Source organism: Porites lutea, chromosome 5, assembly GCF_958299795.1.
Source record: "Porites lutea chromosome 5, jaPorLute2.1, whole genome shotgun sequence".
Lineage (NCBI taxonomy): Eukaryota > Metazoa > Cnidaria > Anthozoa > Scleractinia > Poritidae > Porites > Porites lutea.
The window spans coordinates 4310344-4334795 of NC_133205.1; the positions used below are offsets into that span (position 1 = coordinate 4310344).

Consider the following 24452-nt stretch of genomic DNA (forward strand, 5'->3'; position numbering starts at 1 on the left):
GATAGTGATTTATCCGACGGATAGCGCTATCCAACGTTTGAACAACCCGGGCCAGGGCGTGAAAATTTTAATTAGCGAAATTAAGCCCCTGGTTCTAACACACGCTCGAAAGAGTCAGATAACAAAAAATTGCAGTAAAACAACTTCTACTCTGGAGCCACAAACCTCAGTGTAAACAAGACTAGGGCGTGAAAATTTTCGCTAAATTAAGCCCTTGGTTCTAACACACGCTCGACAGAGTAGGGTAACAAAAAGTTCCCTTAAAACAATTTCTGCTCTGGAGCCACAAAACACATTTATTTAGAACAAAAAACCTGTGGCTTTTGCTAAAAACAACAACGAGAGCATAAGCCAAACAATATAGCTCAGACATGAGAATGCAGCAACTTATAATAAAACGTACCTTCAAAACCCAACGGGAATAGCAGCATGCACTGACTCTGCATGAATAAAACTAGGAAGCACGAAGACTAAACAGCATGGGACAAAATAGGCATGCGGAAATAAGAAACCGCGGACATAGTGCAAGAACTGGATGAACAAGAACTGACTACATCCCACTGCTAGAGCCGCTCAATAAAATTGGAGAAGACTGAAGCCAGCGAATGTGCCACTCACAAGACCAATCGGAAAGAAATGCTTAAGCTAGGGAATTGCAACCTCAAAGATAAAGTGGCACAGTGAGGACAATATAGGAAAAGACGCGGCTCGAGGGATAGCAGTCTTACGCGCCAATAATCCGACAGGGAATTTGACCCCCTTGTAAGACTGAAATCCCGGGAGCGGCTGCAGGTCTAGAAAATAATAGAAAGGAAGGCATTGAAAACAAAAACGACCAAAGCAAAGAATATAACTAAGAAAATACTGCAAACAAAGTGAAAAAGTACAGAGAATACTGACCTTGAAAATATATGTGACCGGACCGAATATCGAACACGTGGCAACATATAAAATCTAGGCTGCAAACCGAGATACTTACCGCGAGCATAGCCAAATAAATTGAGAAGATAGAAATAAAAACAGGAGGCAGAAAGGAAGCGGTGAATGCCAATGAAGAAACAAGGGGAAAGGCGAAAGGCTGAGGAGGGAAAGAGTTTGACGAGGACGTTTAATGAGGCCATGATGAGACCTGTGTGTCTTGTCTCGAAGATGATAATGAATGCATGGTGTATGTGTCTTACATAGTCGCTTGGGCAAGACCGCTGTAAACAGCGTATTCGAAAATTGTTTATAAAGAACTTCGAAACAGAATCGTCACTCCAGCAACAGCTAAACTAAAGTTTAGTGCTCATTTTGTTAATGACACTTTGAATTGGAAAAAAATTTATAGCTTGCCACATCGTGTACATGTTGCCTTGGACACAAAGACTCGCGAATATCACTATAAATTACTAAACAGATGCCTTGTGACAAATACCTTCTTATGCAAAACTGGTATTATACCATCTCCAGCCTGCTCCTTACGTGTAGTGAATCGGATGAATCCCTCGAACATCTTTTTTAATTTCCTGTCTTGTCATTATACTAAGAATTTCTGGTCTGAGGTTAATTATAAAATATATGGTTTGTTGATGATAAGGTCAAGATTGAAAAATTTTCAAACAAAGATATACTGTTTGGTATTATTGGATGTGAGGACGAGATATTTGTGAATCATATATTATTACTGGCAAAACAATATGTATACTATGGTACACAGAACAGATATTCTCCCTCCATTTGAGTTCTTAATTCCAAAATTAATACTGTTTTCTTAATCGAGACAATGATCGCTAAGTCAAACAATAAGTTGGAGACCCACAATATGAAATGGAGCAAATATAAATCTGATTAGCATACGATCCTTTCGCTGCCTACTTCATTTACTACTAATTTTTATTAATTTTTTCATGTAAGATGAGAAGAAGGTACTGGGGTGTATTTCTTTCTTTCTTTTAGATCAGAATGTAATTGTGTATGAGTCTGTGATGTATATATGTATAGTTTTCTTTTCTTTTTTGGTATTTTTCCTACGTGTTCATAAGTCAGTGTGTAAAAAAATGGCATACATAACAACAAAAAAATTCATTGAAATACAAAAAATATATAAATAAACTACACATTTATCTTTAGAAGAATCCCTGGGTTTTTGGGGCTTGTAGGCTGGACTGGATGACCAAGATGAAGAAGGTGAAACCGACTGATTACCTGACGCGCCAGAGTACCGGTATGAAGTAGTAGTTGAAGCAGTAGGAGGATACTGATAATGGCTTGAGGTGCTGGTAAATGGACTCCCTCCTGCTATGGGCAAATGATAATAATTTGCAGATGACGGATTATACGTTGTGCTGGATGTGGAAGTGTAAAAACCGCCTAGACCTGTTAAGGAGCTTGAATAAGGCGCTTGAACAGACGAAAGCACACTCGAGCTGGTAAAAGGGGTCACTCCTGCTATGGGCGAATCATGATAATAATTTGCAGATGGCGAATTATACGTTGTGCTGGATGTGGAAGTGTAACCGCCTAGACTTAATAAGGAGCTTGAATAAGGCACTTGAACAGGCGAAAGCACACTCGAGCTCGTAAAAGGGGTCACTCCTGCTATGGGCGAATCATGATAATAATTTGCAGATGACGAATTATACGTTGTGCTGGATGTGGAAGTGTAACCGCCTAGACTTAATAAGGAGCTTGAATAAGGCACTTGAACAGGCGAAAGCACACTCGAGCTGGTAAAAGGGGTCACTCCTGCTATGGGCGAATCATGATAATAATTTGCAGATGACGAATTATACGTTGTGCTGGATGTGGAAGTGTAAAAACCGCCTAGACCTAATAAGGAGCTTGAATAAGGCGCTTGAACAGACGAAAGCACACTCGAGCTGGTAAAAGGGGTCACTCCTGCTATGGGCGAATCATGATAATAATTTGCAGATGGCGAATTATACGTTGTGCTGGATGTGGAAGTGTAACCGCCTAGACTTAATAAGGAGCTTGAATAAGGCACTTGAACAGGCGAAAGCACATTCGAGCTGGTAAAAGGGGTCACTCCTGCTATGGGCGAATCATGATAATAATTTGCAGATGACGAATTATACGTTGTGCTGGATGTGGAAGTGTAACCGCCTAGACTTAATAAGGAGCTTGAATAAAGCGCTTGAACAGGCGAAAGCACACTCGAGCTTGTGGTCGTCTGATAACTGGTGGATAGGCTGCTAGCGTTGTAATGCGCTGTAGCTGCCACTCCCATTGCTGCCGGTAAGCGTCTTGGTCTTGGAGCAGGTGCTCTTGTCACAGGTCCAGCAGGCTGCTGATGACCGTCTCGAGTTGTGTAGTACTCTATTATGTATTCCGGGTAGAACTGATCAGTATCAAAAACGACGTAAATGGTTGGAAATGACCTGTCATCAACACAGGAATCGTACAGATCACTTGCGGGGTTCGAGGGCTCCTTTGACGGTGGCCTTCGATAACTGGAATGGCCAGTAGTATAAGACCCAACGAGGACCTTGGCCACGAACATGAACTTAGACCCTTTGGAATCTTCCTTAGCGTAACTATCGCTGTACGAGGAGTTTAATGCAAAATAGCTTCCTTCCCCGTAAACAGTTGCGTTCTTCCCATGAAGACGCCAGTCAAAGTTCTGTTTACAGATAGCTTCTACAATTTCAGGGTTGGTTCCATGAAACAATTGCCTCTCGTTAACAAACCGTCCCTGGATAGAGCCAGTCCTCGCTGCTGCCATGTTTTCCTTTTTCCTGAATAAAATACAGTCAGTAATCAAAGACGTCTTTTATTTTTGGCCTTGAAATCCTATTATTCACTTTAATATTGAATCACGCTTATAATATAAATGATTTTATAATAAATAACTATAAAAGAGGATTAACACCTGAAGATCGCGCATCTGGGTTTTTCAATAACCAAAATACGCGCACTGATGTCATAAATTTCAACCTGATTTGTGGCTATCTCTTCCTCAAATCCAACCCCTCGGCCCCTCAAGTGTCCTTGAGAAGGGAAAGAGAGGGATGGAAAGGAGATTACTGTAAGAAACGAGTGGAAGAGAGAAAGAGCCTCGAGCAACCCGAGTAAAAAAAACAGAAGCAGTATAACCCCAAAGAGTCTGTTTAGAACCATGCTGGGTTTGTTTAGTCGACGCTGCCGTCCAATCAGAAGCACGGAAAATTATTTTGCCCAAACATGGAATCAGAGAATTTAAGGCTAAAATTTTGAGCTTGCAACGTTTATTATACATGTATGTCTACGACCGAAAGAAATCGTTTCGTGGCATAAAAGATAAAGTTATTATGCTTCTATAAAAGGCAACCCTGGGAAAACATAAAGAGCCACAAAGTCATAAGCGGTATGGCTTGAAAACATCGACCAGGGACGAAGTAAGACAAGGACGTTTACATTTCTTCACGATATCGCAAACCCTCTAGCCGAAATCAGCACTTGCATCTGCAGCCTGTTTGACCGACAAAGATCATCCTCAGGCTACTAGCTGCAAACCTATCTACCAGAGCAAACCAGTTATCTGCAACTTCTGTTCTCATTCAGCAAAACCAGCATGGCGACTACAAAAAGAATGATATGGCAAGTTTTGCAGAACAGCAACAGAGGCGTTGTACAAGGCGCCGATGAAGTCGGAACGGAATCTTTTTTTTTTCTGAGTGTACATTTTTTTATTCATTCAGAAACGTAAGCGAACACATGTATAGCAGTTTTGATTGGACGTGTGACATGCAAAAGTTTGTTTTCTTTTGGGGGACAAAGAAAAGTTTTAACCTTCGAAATTTACCCTCGAGGACTTCGACCTTGTTTCCTTCACGGCGGAGCGCATTTTACACATTATGCTCAAGCCAAGTACGTTCTTGAAAGGAAATTTATGTATTTATAAATGTTTCATGAACGCTTTGTATATTTTTGATAGTTTTTTCAAGAAAAATTGGGAAATGCGACAGACACTTTTAGTGTTAATTTTTGTCATGTGCTCAGCCGATGTGGGAATGGATCCACGATCCAGTCAGTGTTACGTGAATTTCTTTTAACGGTAAACTTATGGGTTTTCGAGTAAAACGTTTCAAGAAACAATTTGTCTGTTTATGGTTTTCTGTTTGTTCATTCATAACATTAGTTGAAAATATGATCGCCGGCATCAAAGTCTTACTAACTTGCGTTTCATTCTTCTTTTTACACGCATCACTTCTACGAAGATGTCAGCGAATTTTATACAATTTTTACTATCGAGTTCAGCAACTAGTGAATTTTATTTGAAAATATGTGTTACTAGTTATTTTAGATACATAGTAAGTGATTTTTAAAAGGTTATTTGCGCTAATGGTCCACAAAAACCGTTTTTGAAGTATTCTAACAACTTTAAGAAATCGCTTCTCTTATGGTGCATGTCATTGGTAGTCGACTTTGTCTTGTTAGGAGGAACTAACTCAGTACTGGTCATTTATTCCGTTTTTCGTTAAATATTACCTCGTAAAATAGTAAATGCTTTTTGCACTGCATCATTTACATCGCGATAAAAGTTTTCCTATAGAGCACTCGCGCGACAACCTCGCTTATCAGTAATTCCATATTAAGAAGTAAATTCTGATTGGTTCCCTACAAAAACCCCAGCATTGCGACAAAGTTATACGCTCCGGGGTTATATGCTTCTGATAAGACTATGAACGGTGCAGTTAAAGTATATGAAGGTAATTAAGTACCATAAACAATCTAGTAAGCCCGCGCCTTTTAAATAACCCCAACCCCCTCCCCCATCTCCCATCAGAACACATTGTATTGAGACTGTATTGAAAGACACTATTTATCACAAATGACTAGCCCATACAAGAAAAACGTGCCTCACAAACCCTCGCGAAATTCGGTGGGGCACTTAATTAAAGCTTCGTGATCCTTATGTTTTGATATTGTCTTTTGTCATGTTTGGGGACAATTAGAGTTCTTCTAACCTCTAAGTTTGTAATAAGCGACGGAAACGTTTATTGGTGACGTAACATTTAATACCTTAGGTTTAATGCATTTGTTCAGTAGTACCTTTGGTACTTTTCCCACATGAAAGGGTTTTGCACTCGTTCAATACCAACAATTACCACATTCCATTTGATGGACTTTTTGAAGAGTTTTTCCACTTTTTTAAATTCGTCAGAACGTCGTGATAACGGAACACGTTGATATTCCCTCTTAGGTGGCATGGAAGACCAGTGACTTGGCATATTGGTGGCTCTTGCATTTCTCCCTTGCTGAATGCGCACTGCATTCTGAGACCTAAAAAAGAAGATGGCAACGAAGTGGTACATCGTTATCCAGGTTAATTTCCTACGAATGCTCCATTTATTATAGCATAATTCAGTGAATTTATAGTAAGTAATAGCTGAGAATTATTACCCGACGTTTCACTTGAATGCTAACATCATAAGGTTTCCTTAAAAGAACCACCAGGTTAGCCCAAAGGGGCTATTGGCTCCATAATTGACCCAAACGGTAAAAACACATTGAAGTCATTTTCACGACACACACCTCGGTATCAATGATCAGCTTCCATGGTAACACTTGCCGAGACCTTGATTATTTAGGATATCACAAAAACTGAATCTTATAGTTGTTTTATTATACATTGTTTTGAAGAAAATAATGACAAACACACCGTGACGGGAACCGGAATTGATATTGTTAGTGGAAATCATGCATTTCGCGCGCAACCTACAGATTAGTCAATTATCTGCTAGCAGATAACTAACTAATCTGTAGGTTGCGCTGATTTCCAAAATTAGCTGTAGGCTCTTAGCCAATGAGAAGACAGTTAATGAGTACAATGTATAATAATAATGTAAATAAGCGACCACACCTGTGGTTATATTTAACATAAATTAATGCCATGCTGGGTACCTACAGTAGTTTTTACCCCAATAAATAGAGCTTCACTAAAACATTTCTTTTGGCCACCTTGAGTTGACAGTGAAAAGAAGGTGTGAGATTTTATGCTCATTAATTTGAAAGAAAGAAATTGGCCCATCATATCGGTCGGAAGGGATAAAGTTCGTGCCATTTATTAATTCTACAACTAAGGATACCTTTTAAGTTGGGAAATGTCATCCTTGGACACAAACTTTCTAGGCCTTCTTCTCACTTTTTTCGTCGTGCCGTACTTGACGTTTGTCTGTCTCATGTCACTTAATGGGTTAAAACTTAAAATGTAATCCTGGTCTGCAATCCCAAACTTGAAATCGTTTTTCTTGTTCAAGAAGGCTTTTTCTAAGGATTCTTGAAGATCTTTTCCCTATGAATAACAAGGTAACTTGTTGAGACAAAAAACCATACACTAGTCTATACAGAATTTTACTCGCGTTCCTTACACTACTTGGAATAATTGTTGTGTGGCCTAATATACCAGTCACATATCCAGCAAGTCCAACTCTTAATGGGGGATTCTGCCCGATTACTCTACGACTACAGCCATATACGATGTTATAGTAAAGATTTCACCCCCATATCCTGTTGGGCATGTGACCATATAAATGAAACCTCTCACAGGTGTTTTCATTCGCTTTTCAATACTTTTCAGACTAAGTCAATCATATTTAAAGTTTTGATTTGACTTAAAGAGTTAACAAGCTTACCTCAGGCTTTTCACGAAAAAACTCTTTGAAATCTCATAATGGTTTGGAGAAATCACTTGTCTCTCAGCACAATAAGTACGCAATAACTTCCGTAGACGTACAAAAGGTTTCTCCCTTTTTTGTCTACCGCGGGACAAGAGATTTCCCGACTTTCTTCATTCCCCCAAACGAAGTGTATTGTTTACAGATCCCCTAGAGCAACTTTCCATATCCCATAATGCTTAAATCATCTTGAGGGGCTCACCACAAGCTATTCATTAAACCTTCAATTCTTGCAGAACCTTTAAACAGAATCAACCCCTCACCCCTCGCACCGCTTTCCTTGAAGGACTGTAAGGCTACTTACAACTGAGTTATAATGATTTCTCCCCCTATTTACTCACAGTGTAGTCTTGGTCATACATCCTCCAGAGTCCATTTTCGTCCTGCCAGTACCATATCCACTCCATAGCTAGAGGGTTGCTTGAGTTGACGTCAGACTCCGTAGATAGGCGTCGTACTGGCGTGTATCCAAAATAGTAACTCCTAAGCAGCATCCTATTATCGAGTAAAATATCGACATCATACATCTCGTCAAGAAATGAAAATTCATCGCTAAAATATGAATATTAAAATGATTATTATGTCAAGCTATAGATCTCTTTCAAAATGGCGGCTTATCAATATATTCTTTTATTTTTATTATAATTAACCTTTCTGACCTCGTTTGAAAGTTAAAATTCATTTGTATTTTTCACATGCTAACGAGGCGAGAATGGCTTAAACTATTACAAGAATATATTACTGTCAAACTCCGAAAACCGTGAACACCAGAAAAATTCGAGGAATGTTGATTGTGTACTGGCAGAAACTCATAAGGGGTTGAAACGTGTAACTCGCGTTCAATGTCGTGAATATTCACTTTTACCATATTTGGAAACCTTAGTGAAGGATAGCCATTTTCAACAAAATGGATTTCAGGTACATTTTGCACTCTATCGCTAAGACAATTACGTTTTTGAAACGGAATTTATGTATTTTTAAATGTTTCATAGACGCTTTATAAATTTTTCGCTTCGGCGCTAAAGAAAAATTTCAAAATGTACCCCGATTTGAGATCGATTTTGTGTTGAATTTTGCCATGTGCTCAGCCGATTTCACTTACGTGAACGGATCCACGATCCAGACAGTGTTTTCCGAATTGCTTTAAAGGATTAACCTTTTGGATTTTGAGTAAAAATTTTCAAGAAACGGCTTCTCTGTCTATTGTGTTGACTTTGTTCATTCATAAAATTAGCTCAACACACGATCGTGACTACAACATCCAAGCAGAATTGAAGGTTAAATGGTTCTCACATTCATTACACGCATCACTTTTTGCGAAGATGGCAGGTTCAGGTTTTCGACACTGATACGCAGCTGATGAATTTTATTCGAAAATATTTTTTACTGTTTATTCTAGACTAGTAATATAAGAATTTTAAAAGCCTATTTGCAGTTTTTAGTTTACTGTGTAGAGGGTCAACGAGGCATCGGTTTTTGAAGTGACAATTTCAAGAAGTTGCGAGGACGTCAATGGGTTTCACAATGTTACGTTTGGCCCGGGTGTTAAGGCAATAATATCCTGTCAGTATTTCGATAAGATTCCTGGTTTCAGTTATCTCTTCTCATCGTTCCAAATATGGAAATTTCGAAAATGAATAATCACGAGCATCGGACAAAGCAAACATATGCGAGTTACACGTTTCAACCTCTTATGAGTTTCTGGTACTGGCCAATTACAGTAAAGTTCAGGAATACGCAAGCAAACCTTAATACCACAAACTAATTACTGTTTGCGTGTTATTTATCTGGCGCTTTATTGGCTACAGTTCCTCACAACACGATAACATTCCATAAATATTTCTGGTGTTCAAGGTTTTGTAAGTTTCATGGTAATAGGCCGCTATTATGAAAAAGGTCTATAATTCATGTTTAAAAAAATGAATCATACTATAAAATCCTAATGTTCTGCTTCATTCGTCTTAAGCCCTTGCATTTGGCCATGCTCCTTTATCTTTCTCAGACATCATATTTGGACTGAAGTATGTCTACTTACTTCGCATTATTACTGGGCTGCCTGTGGCACAACCAATTATAAATTGGGCTTGGTTTTTCCTGGCACAAATCGCACTATGGCGTGTTCAACGCGTGCGCAAGATATAAGTGTACGCGTAGAATGCGTAGAATAGATCAGCAGACTTCAGCAGAGTACATTCCGAGGAGCTCGAAGGGACTCAAAGCTATTAGCAATCTATCTTCGGTGGAAGCATACAAAACAGACATACGAATGTAAACGCTGTTGATGGTTAGCCCACAGTCTGAAAGATGGCAACAAGAGTACATTTTGGAAGCGGTATAGTTCATGAACTATACTATGCGACAGACCCATTTACAAGCGAACTTTTCCGAGTGTGTCTTTATCAGGAAACCTTGTACAGTAAGTGAGCTACCTACTGAGTTAGAAGCGCTAAAAGAATCCCTCGAATTAACTGTTAAACTCAAACTATTCCTTACGTAAACATTACGAGCAACTGGATCAGTGAAATTCAACAGTGTTTTTGATCAACACAACAGCCTTATGGAAAAATTCAGTACCTCAAAAGCCAGCTTTTAGGTAACAATATCCTTGCTTTTACATTTAGTTTTTGTATTGATTTCATTGATTTTATCTTTCAAGTTGTTTTTATTATCATTTATTCAATTATTGAAATCGCGTATTTAGTGATCGAACTTCTAATGCCGTATGTAGATATTTATACAGAAGCTGTTGTTATTTCAATATATGTAAAACAAATCAATTGACCGGAAATGTTTGCAACGGTTCCGAGGTAACAACAATGGTGAAAGAAGATATAAGATCTTGCTATGCAAAGTATGTTTTCTTCCTAGGAAACATAAACAACGTGATCGTGAGCCTAGTCCTTTTGGGCCTTTTTACTGACCGAAATGACGTATTTTCCTACCCTTTCATATACTTCAGCTAGTGAAATCTCTATTTTGTTGAATACCTGAAGCCTAAAAAAGGTACCCCTTTCGCGCGGAGCCTCCGCTCCATATAGCTCATTATGTGGAGTACCCCCCGGGAAAAAAAGCACCATCAGGAGCCCATTCCTGGCGCCATATATGACCTCCGGAATGAACACTCTTATCTTATGCACACGCTAGCCTGTGTACAGACGTCCCTTCTGTGATAGTTCAAAAAATTGAATGAGTTCATTTTCATCCAGTCGGTTCGCAGTCTATAAAAATACTACTGATAAACTAAAAAAAAACTTTTCTTCGCTTAAAAACTCTGTCCATGTCGAACGAGTTTGGTTCAGTTTAGACTATTTAACTCTCTGCGCCGCTCTAACTATAGCTCAATGGGTGATTGCACGCGATTAAAGAATATTTCAGATGCGCTGAAGCTTGATCCCCTACGAACGGACGATTTTTTTTATTGTCTTCCTCAAATATAAAGACAAGCTGTCGACAAAACAAAAAAAGTTCAGATAAACTAGAGATACCGTTTGGCACGAAATATTTGCGGGTTTTAATTTTTACGATTTTCGCGTTTTTTCCAGCGATCCGCTAAAATAATTCCCCCCACCCCCTCCCCCCCCCCCCGCCAAATTAACGAAAACATTTTTCCTGCAAAACTTTACTCCAGAGTATTAAATATATTCTGACTAAAATTTACTACACAAATATACAGCACTAAGAAATCGTGTCTGTTCAATTACAACTCGCCTCTTCAATTCAGAAACAAAACGGTATACAATGAATTGATTTTACATAATGTACGCATACCGTAGTACTGTTTGAAAATCTGTATTTTTATTACACCCTGATTGCACGTACTTAACAAAAACGAAAATATTATCAATGCTGGGTACTGGGTACTTTTTGAAAATTAATTCTCAGCAAGAAAAACCGATGTGTCCTAGTGCCGTGAGTGTCGTACGGCCGTACAGCCGTTCACAGTTTTAGGAAAAAACAGGGTCTACTTCACAGCTTCAATCCTCACAGTACAATGGCTCGCTCACACATTACCGGAAATCGTGACTTTCTTGAATCTATAAGCTTTAGTTTTTAATCCGATCTGTGAGCAAGTTCTCTTTCGTTCAGTTATGTTGTTAATTAAGTGAATATTTCGAATGTTTAACCCCGCAATCAGTAAAATCTGACAGACGAGGGAAACTATTACTAGGAACAAAGTTTAAAAGGAGTAAAATCACGCCATCTCACAATCACGCTACACCACTCTTGCTTCATAACACCTAGTCGCAAAAATTAGTTTAAGCGAAACAGAAAAAATGCCCAATCCGCAAAAATAAACAGCCGCAAAAATTTCGTGCCACACGGTACACCCACCTAGCTTGCTTTGTATCAACCATCAATTATCATTTTCATTAATTTATTAAAAGTTTCAGTTCAAACAGTTTAATGAGACCCGTGGGTTGGGGTGGCGTCCGGTATGGGAATGGGTTTAGCAGGGTTACTTCTTCCTTTCATACGCTGTCAGCTGTCTGTTGTAGTAAAATTCTCGTTTTCATACAATACATAATTGCTATCTAGTCTAGGTTTTATGGCAGCCCAGTATACACCCTCTGGTGTCTAGTTATTGTAACTGTAAATGAGTGAAAATCCATTAATTTGACAAGATTCTCAGTACATAATTACTATAACATACCTTTCAAATGATATTTGCATCCCTTCAGCATAACATTCAATGACATCCATTGTCACGTCGCAATACAGTTTTTCTATCCTCTCGTTGTCTTTCTCATTAAAACTCTTCCATTCACCCGCATCCCTATATTGCCAATGGTAAGGCAAAAAGCAGTGATGGCCTGTACACTTAGAACCATTCTTACATTTGCTAAGAATAAACTCTGCGCAAATGGTTGCATCTGGCCTGTTTACGAGAATGTGTCTTGTCAGAAAGCCTTAAGTAAAAAAGAGAGAGAAATGGTCGCTCGTTCAGTAATGATTAAGATTTGTTCCACTGACTGATTGAGGCATTATCATGCAGTATTTATATATATGATAACAATTTTTATTTGTATTTATATTCATTCATTTTCATTTTGTTATTTTTTGTCAGACTGGTTTTCCGTCTTACCGTTCTCGATCAAAACGGTCACGGAAAATCTTACTTTCTAAACCTTCGGCCAGGGTAGAAATTTTTCAACACCCGTCTTAGCTCTCCGTCTTCCATCGGCAGCTTCCCTCTTTTAAACACTTTCATTGTGTTATATCTAAAGCTAAATTTTCCCTTTCCGCTAAAATCATGATGTTCAAGCTTACTGTTTTGAGTAAAAGTAAAGCTTCTTGTACCCCGGGTTTCGAAAATCGCAGCATTAAACTACCTAACTGTGGACCTTGTAGACTACTACGCTTTTAGCATTATACGTTGGAACCACGGAAAATGCTTGTTAAATCGAAAATTAGAGATATCGTAGGGATGACAGAATTTTACATTACTTACCTGTAGTTTTTTCTTTTGAACACGCGGATTTCTCGCGCTCATCACAAACAAGAATAATTTTCTTTACCAGGTCTGATTTATGGTGTCCTAGCTGAAAACGTTCAAGAATTGCTTGGGTGTGTTCAGTGTTCATGGCTTCTTCATGAAGTAAGTTACAGCCATATTCCCTTCTAAAACACTTTTTCAAATGTTCTCTACACATGTGTATTTTAGAACACGACTCACCAAGATCACACCAACCATTGTTGTACTCTACACAGATTTGGGGAGTAGATAAAAGCACGAGCTTCCTAAGTTGCTCATCTGTTAATTTATCAAGCCTAATCTTCGACAACAGAGCTCTTTCTCTGTCATCTTGGAAGTGATGATTCCGCGGGCACGTTGCTCCGTTGCTACAGGAATCGGTTATGTACTCTCTACAGACGTGCAAGTAGGAACAGTTCCTTCTATTGCACTCCCCATAATAAGAGTTATTGTAACTGAGACATAAACGTGCTTTGGTAGAGTAAGCGTCCACTTGGGTTATCTTTCCGTGATCGTCTTCTGTAGTGAGAAAACTCCCATTCTTGCTTCGAAACCAAGCTTCTACATCCTTAAATTCAGACGGGAACAAATCTGTTCGTTTGGAAATCACCGAAAAAGAAGCAGAGCAATCGTACTCGGTGCAAAGGTATTCGAAGACTTTAACCTCAGCCGGCTGAGCAGTGGCACTTGCAGCCACGCCCACTTTCGATGACATATGCTGATCTTTCTTGCTCACTTTGGTAGGCTCCACAACTTTCCTTTGAAACGGAGATTTTGGAGTTTCGTGTCTGTATGGTGCGGACGCTTCCAGCGATGGTGTGTCAGTACCTTGTATGACTCCCATCGCTTCATAAGATGATTTTTTACCTACGTTGCAAACACAGGGTAAAAAGTCATGAGCTTTGTGAAGAACACGCTGCTCCTTCGGAACCAAAATATTGCACCGAACAAAAACTGTTGACATCGACTGATGACGCACCAGATCATACTGTTGAAGAATCTTCATGTTGTGAGAATCCGTGAGGTTGTGTGACAAAGAACAAGAACACGCTGAACCTCGGACAGCTTGAGAACAAAGATGAAGATATAAGCATGAATCCAACGTACATATACCTCTTGTGTACAGCTTGCAAACCTGTGGCAGGCTCCAGAAAACAAAACGTCTTATAGTCTCGTTCGGATGTTTGGCCAGTCCCAATTCGTTTGTCTTCTTGTGGTTTTCTTCGTCAAGAAAATTGTGCGAACGGTTGCATTTGCCATCGCAGTTTTCTTCGATGAATCCTTTACAAATATGCCAGAACTTACACTTCCCATGAGCACTTCGACAAGAACCTTTGTCGTGATATTGTCGACATATTTTTCTTCCTAAATCAATTCGCACACCTGCTATCTCGCCATTGAAATCTTTCACGACGACTAAACGCTTATCAGCCTGACTCACCAGCCAGGTTTTCGCTTCAAACTCTGATTTCCTACTTCCCAAGGGCGAGGACTGCTTTAAAAGAACAGATAATTGTACAAAACCGCCACTACCGCAGATATAATTGAACACTTTCTCTGCCAAAACATCATCCGCCATCTTGTCTGTTACGAAGAAAAATGCAGACTGCAGACTGACTGCGGACTATTTTTTTTAGGGTTAGAAAACAATGGAACTATTATTGTCACCTACTCATTTGCATGTTGAAAACAATAGTCCGCAGTCTGCGTTTTACACTGACCGGAAAATTCCTAGAAAGTGAAATATTATTCCGAGAAAAAATAGCACTGTGTCCCGAGGGGATTATATGGCGAAAGAAACTTGTAGGAGACTGTTATGAACTACGAAAACTTCAGCCTGTACCTTCATCAGGGAACTATACGCTCTGTTTGTCTCCTATCCATACATTCGTAGAATGTGCATGGCGTGTCTTTGCATGTAAAGTTTGTTTTGTCTGCACTCACAAACCACGTAACTCAGAGCTCACGTCAACATCAGCTGATCGTGACAACCGTCTTTTTATTCATTTCTCTTTTTTTTGGTAACTGTATAGACCATTGACTTTCAAAACAATTGCAACAAAACTTGTCATCATGATCTCTGAGAAATGCAATTTTAAGGTAAAAAAGGGGGAAAAAATAACTCAGTGAACTCTGCTAAAAAGAAAACCTAAATCAGTGATATTTGCATTTGCTCTGAATTTCTCTGTCTGTTTAATTTATAAAAGGAGGCAAGATTACATTTCATTTCCAAAAAGTCACTTTGTTTCTTTTCTTCTGTCTGGCTAGCTGGACTACGAGCAGTCTCTCCTTTTTCTTGGTCCGTCGAGCAAAAAGCGAGACACGCAAATGACCACGCGCGTGACTGTATGAAGAAAAAGGGTGACTGCTAGCAGTATACCGTCTGGCTTATTTCGGCTAAATGCAATGAAGTAAAAAACCCACGTGTAGGAAGTTATAATTTTTTTTAAATTCTCACTGAAGGAAAAAAGGCTCTTGTATTTTGGGGTAGTTATTGGGAACTTAATTAGGCTCAGTAGGTTGTTAATTAGGAGATATAGTCAGTGTAGACCACCGCATAAATAGATCTCGTTTTGGTCATTAAATGAACAGTATTTACTCACAGTCGTTTTGTAACGAGACTGATAACAGAAATAGAGGATATTACATGGCCGCGCGGAGATACGAAATTGCTCTTTGAGTGTTGAAAAACACTCGAAAAACACGAGGAGAGAAATTTCGTAGCTCCAAGCAGCCATGTAATGTTCTATTTATTATATAAACACCAATGAAATACCAAACCATTTCACTGAAACAGTTTTTTCCTGCGAAAGACGCGATTTATTATGTAGCCATAGCAACGGTGATATTTTCACGTGTGAAAATAACATGTTATTTTCACGTGTGAAGATATCATGTTTTCGCGCGAAAGCTCAGCTGGTATTTCATCGGTGTTTATATAATAATAATGCATATTCATACTGAGTGTTGTTTCCATAAAAAGATTAGTATATGAAATAATCACTACTATGCATTATTAAATAAATGAACAATAAGTACTTTCTTTTAGAAATTTGCAATCTCAAGGTCAAAATAAACTCCTTGGTTAAAATACCTGTCATAATATTAATACTGGACCCACATATAAGAACTTGCAATTGCTTAATCTTACTTGGCTAAACAGGTTCTTATATTTTTGGGTACCCTTATACCAAGCTGGCAAATTTCTGCAAGCAGTTTCTTAAGCCACTAGGTTCTTACAACGCGGGTTTTTGCCGCAATACCGTGATGGCACCTCCCCAGTCCATGAGCGTTGCCTCAGTGCCCACCTTTTCCGAGACTTCGCGCGGATAACGGGGCAAGAGAGAACGTTTAGGGACTAGGCTGGGACAACAATTCAGGGCTGACCGAATTAAGATGAAATGCCCTGTAAGGAAATTTTCAGTTGTATTGAATGATATATAGATTTTTTGTTCACTTTAAACAAAAACGTAAAATCGTGTAATGCTAAACGGCGATGGCAATGAGAACGGCAACAAAAGCAATAGATCTAATCAGCAAAAAAACAAATTATTTGCACGTGTAGCACACTCTTTTGTACATTTCTTTGCCGTTGTTTTTTACAAATGCAATGCCGTTTTGCACGACTAAAACGTCAAACTTCCTCGTTACACATTATTTTTTATGGAGGAATTGTCGTATGTGCTCACCAATAATTTTGGTGCTTGAGTTCCTGTTCACTTTTATTTTTTTCACTGCCGCTCATTTTCACCTTGCTGGCCGCTAGCATTTCTCATTTGTCTGACCGCCGCTATTTTCATGTTTTTCTTCCAACGAAATTCGTCTCCTTTGTTTTCAGTTACTCGCTCTAGCTCCTTCTCTGTTATCCAAGTGAGTGTAGACATAAAAAATAACGTCAAAAAAGACTCGACTTTGTTCTTGTTTTTTCTCTCTAAAAGCCTCGGGTGGTTATGCGATTTCCCGCCAACATTAACAACGCCTCGAGTTAATTGCCTGTGGTGTCATACCTGTTAATTGAGTTATTTTACATTGGTATGTCTTTGGTGTGGACGGACGGTCGGACGGGCGTATGTTCAAGTGATTACCAAAATTTCTAGGATGGGTGGATCACCAAATTTTCTTGGGTATGGGGCTCTGCTATAAAGATCCTTTTCACCATTGTTCAAGTCATGTTATTGTGCAAGGAATTTTATTCGAGGATAGTACTGACACGGAGAAGAAACGAAGGGTGCTTCCACAGGTCCCAGGTCGAAAGGAAGTAATAATAGGCAATTTTATTATATATATATGGCTGAATCCGCGAGCGGCAATATGAGACGATTCCTTTGATCTGTTGGCTACCCGAGCGAGCAAGATGGGCCGATCGCACCCTCTCCCGCGGGAGAGAGTTCTCTTTTGTCCAATTTTTATACATTCCTTCATAGATCAACCTTGTTTGGTCACGATTCTGGACATTGGCATCGTGTGTTCATAAAAATGCAAAAAATAAAAATAAAAATAAATTGGCCAATATACGGCATCTAGACTCACGCTTGGTCGATAATGCATAATGTAAAAGCCAATCGATCGCTGGTAATGATACTGAAATATGGATGCGCCCGCCGAGATCAACCGAAATTGGGTAAATAACAAGGAACACAACTTCAACAGATGGTAAGATAAGTAAATTTTATTCAAAAATATAGTTTTTGTAACTCAAGCAGGTAATATCTCATTCTACCTGACGCAGTTCGCAAACATTATATGCCCCTTTAACTCATGCGCACGTTCGCGAGTACAATGTACAGTCTCTTCCAGGCTCCCTTCTCTCCCCTCCCTCCGCCCCCACCTCCCTCCCCCCACTAAAAATCATTATGCCAGTCCTAAAGTTAATACTGAGCGTTTCATGTCTACCTTTGTAAATAGATAAATAGTTGCAATGAGTATAACTTTAGTATAGGATAGTTAGGATTTATGCAGGGCCCCACTGGAAACCACATGTGTGACGTGAGCTCCCTGTTTATTTCGATGATGTATAATTCATAATCTGTAACAACTAGGATATGTACCTTTATCTTATGTGCATTAAAGGCCATTATTGCTATTATTATTATTATTATTATTATTATCATTATTAGAGTAAACATGACATACTGATCTCTCAAGGATTGCTCAATACATTTATTCTACGAGGCTGCCTTTGGCGGTTTCAATGCAGGTAAGACCCCTTTTACCGGCAGTCTGGGTGAAATTGAAAACGCATGCCTTTTTTCGGCCTTCTTCGGTGTGAAAACGCCTTTCTCGATCATGCAAAGCGAATCTCTGTAGACTGGATAAATTTGAAAATTCCGACTACTTGCTTTACGGTAAACGCCGCATTTCACTAGCATCAAACGTGTTCTCAAAGCGTAGGTCTTAAAGCCAGGGGTTATGAAGCTAACCTTACTGCTAAGATTTATCTCATGTATTGTCGCATAACTATAGGCCTTTGTTAAAAATGAAATTAAGGAAACCTTTCCAGTTGGTACTTTTATCAATCGTTGAAATTAGAAATGTCCCTATACAAATGTCTACTTCATAATTTAAGAAACTAGACTAGGAAATGAGGTAAAATATGTAAATCTCGTTTTATTCTTCTTTACAGTCTCTGTTTTCGTTTTTGTTTTGTCTTACTCTTCCTGTTTTGTTTTTGTAGAAGAGTGATTTTACTTGAACAGTCAAACAGGTAGTAGAATACTAAGCATTGCTGATGTAATAATTCTATATATAATTGTCTTTTTTTGTTTACCTCTCTTTATTTTACACTATTTGTTAGTACCTGTTTCACGGTTCAAGTAAAATCACTCTAAGTAGTAAGTTATACAAAATATATTTTCGATAAACGAGCAGAAGTGCTTTGTCTATTCCTAACTGCAAGGCATGGCAGACTATCGACTTAACATTCACAGTTCAATGATATTTTATGTAAATTTGTAAATCTTAAATTTTAAATTGCATTTCTTAACTGATACTGAATTTTTAATATAAATTTGTTAAATCTTAGATTTTTCAATTCTGAATTGAACTTTTGGAATTTCATGTGCGATTTTTTAGTCTTCTCATCTTTTACATTTTAAATTTTGTATTAATTATACCTATTTAAATTATTTTTTAACTGTTCACTTTCAAAAGAATTGCAAGATACCTTATCATCATGATCTCTGAGATTTTGGATTTTAAATTTTGAACTTGACTTATGGAATTTCATGTGCTTTCTTTTTTTCAGTTTCCTCATCTTTTACGATTAAATTTTGAATTTAACCTTTGGAATTTCATGTACGTTTTTTAATTAATATTTTCCTTATCTTAAATTTAAAGATTAGTTAGATATTTGGAATGTATAATACGTTCCTGTTTTATTATAGACTAGTATACACGACCCCTCCAGCAGCTTTCCTGCTTTACTACTGTGTGTTTAGAGTCATTCATTCATTCATTCATTCCCAAAAATCAAAAGCTTAATGGCAGTAAATTTTGTCACAATTTGCATTTGACAATATAACAGGGAGACATCCAAGCGACGGGCAACTAATTTGGTATCACTTATTTTTATCCTTAAATCCCTTTCAAAATCTTTGATTCTTAGAATTACTGATATTAATTGTTTTAACTCTTTGCCACACTATGCTTCACACTGTTTCAGTCTGTGTTCCCAAAGGCTTTTGATGGAGAGCACTAACTCGTGCCGTTTGACTCACCAGAGACGCAATGATAACAATTCTCTCTCTCCTTAAATAACTGAACTAATCACATAACTGAGCATTCGCTCTCATCTTCAGAGGAGCTCTCGTGCTGAGTATTGAATTTGTTCGAAGTACTGGTTGACAGTGTCGATGAACGGGCTCCTGAAAAACGGCTTGACGGACGCCCACCACGGTACGCGGTTGACCCTTTGGTTCGCCTGTTTGGGTAAGACGTAGTTGACGTATTGTATGATGCCCGAGATGGGGAAGGGTAACCACCTCTACCTCTAGATACGCAAGCACTCGAGCTTCTCTGCTGACGACGTGTGGTTGGTGACCTGTTCTTGTTGTCAAGCGCTTTAGAAACTCCGACTGCTATTGCTCCTACCGCTGCAATTGCTGCCACCGCGGCTCCCGCCACTAACGGCCAAGAAGGTCCTTCTTGGCGGTTAGTGGAAGGAGACGTGGGAAAAGGTATCCCTCTTGTAGCTGTAGGTTGCTGAAAGCTATATCCGACTTGAGCTGTCGAGTATTCGATGATGTACTCTGGGTAGCACTGATCAATATCAAAGACCACGAAAATGGTTGGGAATGACACGCAATTTACACAAGAGTCGTACAGATCGCTCGCTTGATTTACAGGGTTCTTTGCTGGTGGCCGTCGATAGCTGGGATGACCAGTAGTGTAAGAGCCAGCAAGAACCTTGGCCACGAACATGAACTTGGACCCTTTTAAGTCTCTCTCCGCGTAATTGTCGCTATAAGAAGCACTTACGGCGAAGTAGCTTCCTGCTCCATAGACCGTTGCGTTCTTCCCATACAAACGCCAATCAAAGTTGTCTTTGCAGATTCCTTCCACGTTCTCAGGATTGGTTCCATGAAACAACTGCTTCTCGTTCACGGACTGGATCGTAGTGTAACCCGCAGTCCTAGAAGATAACATGTTTTCTTTTTTCCTAAAACAAAATACAGCACACAATTCTTAATAAAATGATTATGATTTCCACACCTTTTAAGGAATCTGAAGCCACAGGCTGCTATATGTAGAACATAATTTTGCGTCCGTATACTGTTTTAATTTGTTTTTAATGACAGTATATTGTGTGGTGTTCAGGCGGATGAAATCAGTATAAATGACACTGACGTCACCGTCAGAAAAACTACTGCTTGAATGTATTTAGCACGAAAAGGACCATTGACGACTCCACATATATTTTTACGTCTCCTAATGAAGACGAAACCACCATTTTACGAGAAAGGAAATAACACGCTGAGAAACTCAAGTATCATCGATATTATAACTGGTTATGGATACCTTCAACAAATAGGTGAATCTTTGTTACTTTACATTTTTTGCCTCATTAACATACCGTAAAATTCCGAAAAGAAGTCCCTGGCCTTATATTTTCCAAAGGCTCTTTTTGCGGGGCTTATTTCTGGAGGGGCTTATCTATGGAGGGAAATTTGCGTTTCAAAATCGATTGGGCTAGTCTTAAAGTTGGAAGGAAATTTACCGGTTTTGCTATGTTTTACTTTGTATTTGAGGGCAATTTCCAAGTACAAGCCCCCGGGGGGCTTATATTTGGAGGGACGATTTAACTGAGGGTTTTTTGGGTTAAGAGTTTGGGGGCTTATATTTGGAGGGGCTTATTTTCGGAATTTTACGGTATGTTTATCATTATCTGAGGAAGCTATTAACTTAAAGGCTAAAATCTCTGGATAATTCAAAGAAAATAACAAATTCAGTTATCTCAGTCTGAAAATTTGAGCTCAATAGACCGAATGATCTCAGAGAGATTCTCTTTTAAATACTCGAAATTTTACAAACAATTTATGGCTCATTAACTTTTTGGCCACTCAGCGATTTCGCAGTTTTTTTATAGCTGATATTTCCTTCAGTATTGCTTGCATAGAGCTGAAAATTGTACAAATTGCTCAAAATAATTAGCTATTTCAGCTTTTGAATTTAGTTCGTATATACGGCCACGGCTTCTATGAGTTAAGTCGTATGCTAATGAGGAAAAATGAAAACATTGACGTCAGGAAAGATTCGCGTACATGCCGGGTCGCGATTAATAGGGTATACCCTATTGTAAACGCACTCACGCACCTTTGATACTTTTCCCACATGAAAGGGTTTTGCACTCGTTCAATGCTAATGATTGTCACGCTTTGCTCGATCGAGTTTCTAAAGAGCTCCTCCACAAGTTCAAATTCGTCAGAATATGGTGATAAGCAAACACGCTGATAACGCGTCATATATGGCATTTGCGACCAGTGGCCTGGTATATAAAGTCTTGTTGCATTTCTCTCGCGCTCCACGTCCTGAAATTCATAAGGAGACAAATCTTTTCGTTTGGAAATCACCTGTAGGGAAGCAGAGCAATCATACTGTTCAGCGAGGTATTCAAGGACTTTTACCTTGGACGGCTCACTAGAACTTACAGCAACGCCTTCTTTAGATTTCATGTCCTGATCGTCCCCGCTTACTTTACCAGTCACGCCCTTTGCGGCGATGCTGCCCCTGAGATCTTTTAAACCACTCGAAATGCTCTCGCATACCAAAAGCGTTCGACGTACTGAATCAACTTTGCCTCTTATAATTCTTAAGCCAAAGTTCTGAAGTATGGAAACGGTGTGAGCGTTGGCAAACGCACTCTCGTGACGAAGGCCACAACCCGCTTCCTCACCTTCACAGCTCTCTCTGACATAGTCCTTGCAAATGTGCACCTGACTGCAAGACAAACCTTTTGTGCAACATCCATTGTTATAGTCCAAACATACTTGAGGCAATGAAAGCTGAAAAACCTTGCGGAGGTGTTCTTCAGTCAAACCATCCAAATTGAGTTCCGAGATTAATTTTCGATCTTTGTCATATTGAAAACTGTGATTTCTTTGACATCTACCACCACGTCTGCAGAATCCTGCGATGTATTCCCTGCATACATGGAAGTAAGGACAATCATTTTGAGAACACTTTCTCTTGAAACAAAACCTTGCCTTTCGACAGAGAACACTAACTTGGAAAATTGTTCCTTTCTTTTTTCTGACTAAAAAGCTTTGTTTTCTTGCCTCAAACCACTTGGCAATATCCGCACAAATGTTAGGAAACAAATCTTGTCGTTTCGAAATGAGTTCAAAGGACACCGTGCCATCGTATTCTTTCACAATGCAATCGAAAACAGCCTTTTTGGAGGGTGCACATTCTTGAACAGAGCTATTAGGCAGATTATTGAAGGAGCTTTGTTGCACGGTATCACACTGAGATTTTGTAGCGTGCTTTAGTGATGCGGAAACTTTCGGCGATGGTTTAGTACCTTGTTTGACTGCCAGCGCCGTATCTAACGTTTTCGTATCTGCATTGCAAACTTCGGGGGAAGATTCACAAACTTTGTAAAGAACTCGCTGCTCCTTCGGAACCAAAGTATTGCAACGAACAAAATCTGTTGACATTGACTGATGCGGTACCAGATCATACTCTTTGAGAATCTTCAGGTTGTGAGAATCCGTGAGGTCGTGTGACAAAGAACAAGAACACGCTGAACTTCGGACAGCTTGAGAACAAAAATGAAGGTATAGACATGAATCCGACGTACATTTGCCTTTTGTATACAGCTCACAAACCTGTGGTAAGCTCCACGCAACAATATTTTTGATAGTCCCGTTCGAATATTTAGCCAATCCCAATTCTTTTAATATCTTCTCGTTGTTTTCTGGGTCAAAGAAATTGTGCAAGCGATTGCATTTGCCATGGCAGTTTTGTTCGATGAATCCTTTACAAATATGCCAGAACTTACACTTCCCCTGAGCACTTCGACAAGAACCTTTGTCGTGATATTGTCGACATATTTTTCTTCTTAAATCAATTCGCACACCTGCTATCTCGCCATTGAAATCTTTCACGACGATTAAACGCGGATCATCTTGACTCGTCAGCCAGTTTTTCGCTTCTACCTTTGATTTTCTACTTCCCAAGGGCGAGGACTGCTTTAAAAGAACAGATAACTCCACAAAACCTCCACTAGCGCAGATAAAGTTGAACACGTCCTCCACCAAAACATCCGCCGCCATCTCGTCCCGGCCGTAACGAAAATTTCCTTGGTTGTGAAATGTCCTGAATTTATTTAGTCTTAAGAGGAATTACGTCGAAAAAGCTCGTAAAAGGTTGTCATGAACAGCAAAAAATTCAGCCTTTACCTTCTGAAAGGGTATTAAACGGTCGGCCAGTCTCCTTACCTAACAATCGTAACTTGATTTGGCGTGTCCGGCTCCGAATGCAAAATTTGTTTTGTCTGCACTCACCAAGCACGTGCTGTTCGTGTCAACATCAGGTGATATTTATTCTTTTTTTTTTTTTTTCAGTTTTACATTTTACAGCAAGTGTATTAAAATCAATGAATAAAAACATCGAACAGGCCTATTGGCAAGCGGTATTTTGCGATCTTTTCAGTTAACGTAAATTCAAGTTGCTCCGAGGTGATCAATTGCCTACGTAGGGGTGGTACGCATTGGCGCTTTTTTGTTCCCGTGGTATGAAAAAGTGAAAATTTTTCACTTTTTTAAATATTTGTTCGGGAAGAGAATCAGCTGATTTCCGATGTAATTTACATTTCGGGTCGA

General features: G+C 39.1%; 1 protein-coding gene across 1 annotated transcript; it reads right to left on the bottom strand.

The window, feature by feature from the left end:
• Nucleotides 1-1637: 1637 nt before the first annotated feature.
• On the bottom strand, nt 1638-24031 carry LOC140936870 (uncharacterized). Its single transcript, XM_073386376.1, has 8 exons — nt 21943-24031; nt 19900-20788; nt 13108-14755; nt 12310-12565; nt 8000-8153; nt 7071-7276; nt 6034-6264; nt 1638-3737 (listed from the first exon to the last, which is right to left on the bottom strand). The coding sequence occupies exons 1-8, from the start codon at nt 23901-23903 to the stop codon at nt 2018-2020; spliced, it is 7065 nt and encodes a 2354-aa protein (XP_073242477.1). The 5' UTR covers nt 23904-24031; the 3' UTR covers nt 1638-2017.
• Nucleotides 24032-24452: the final 421 nt, after the last annotated feature.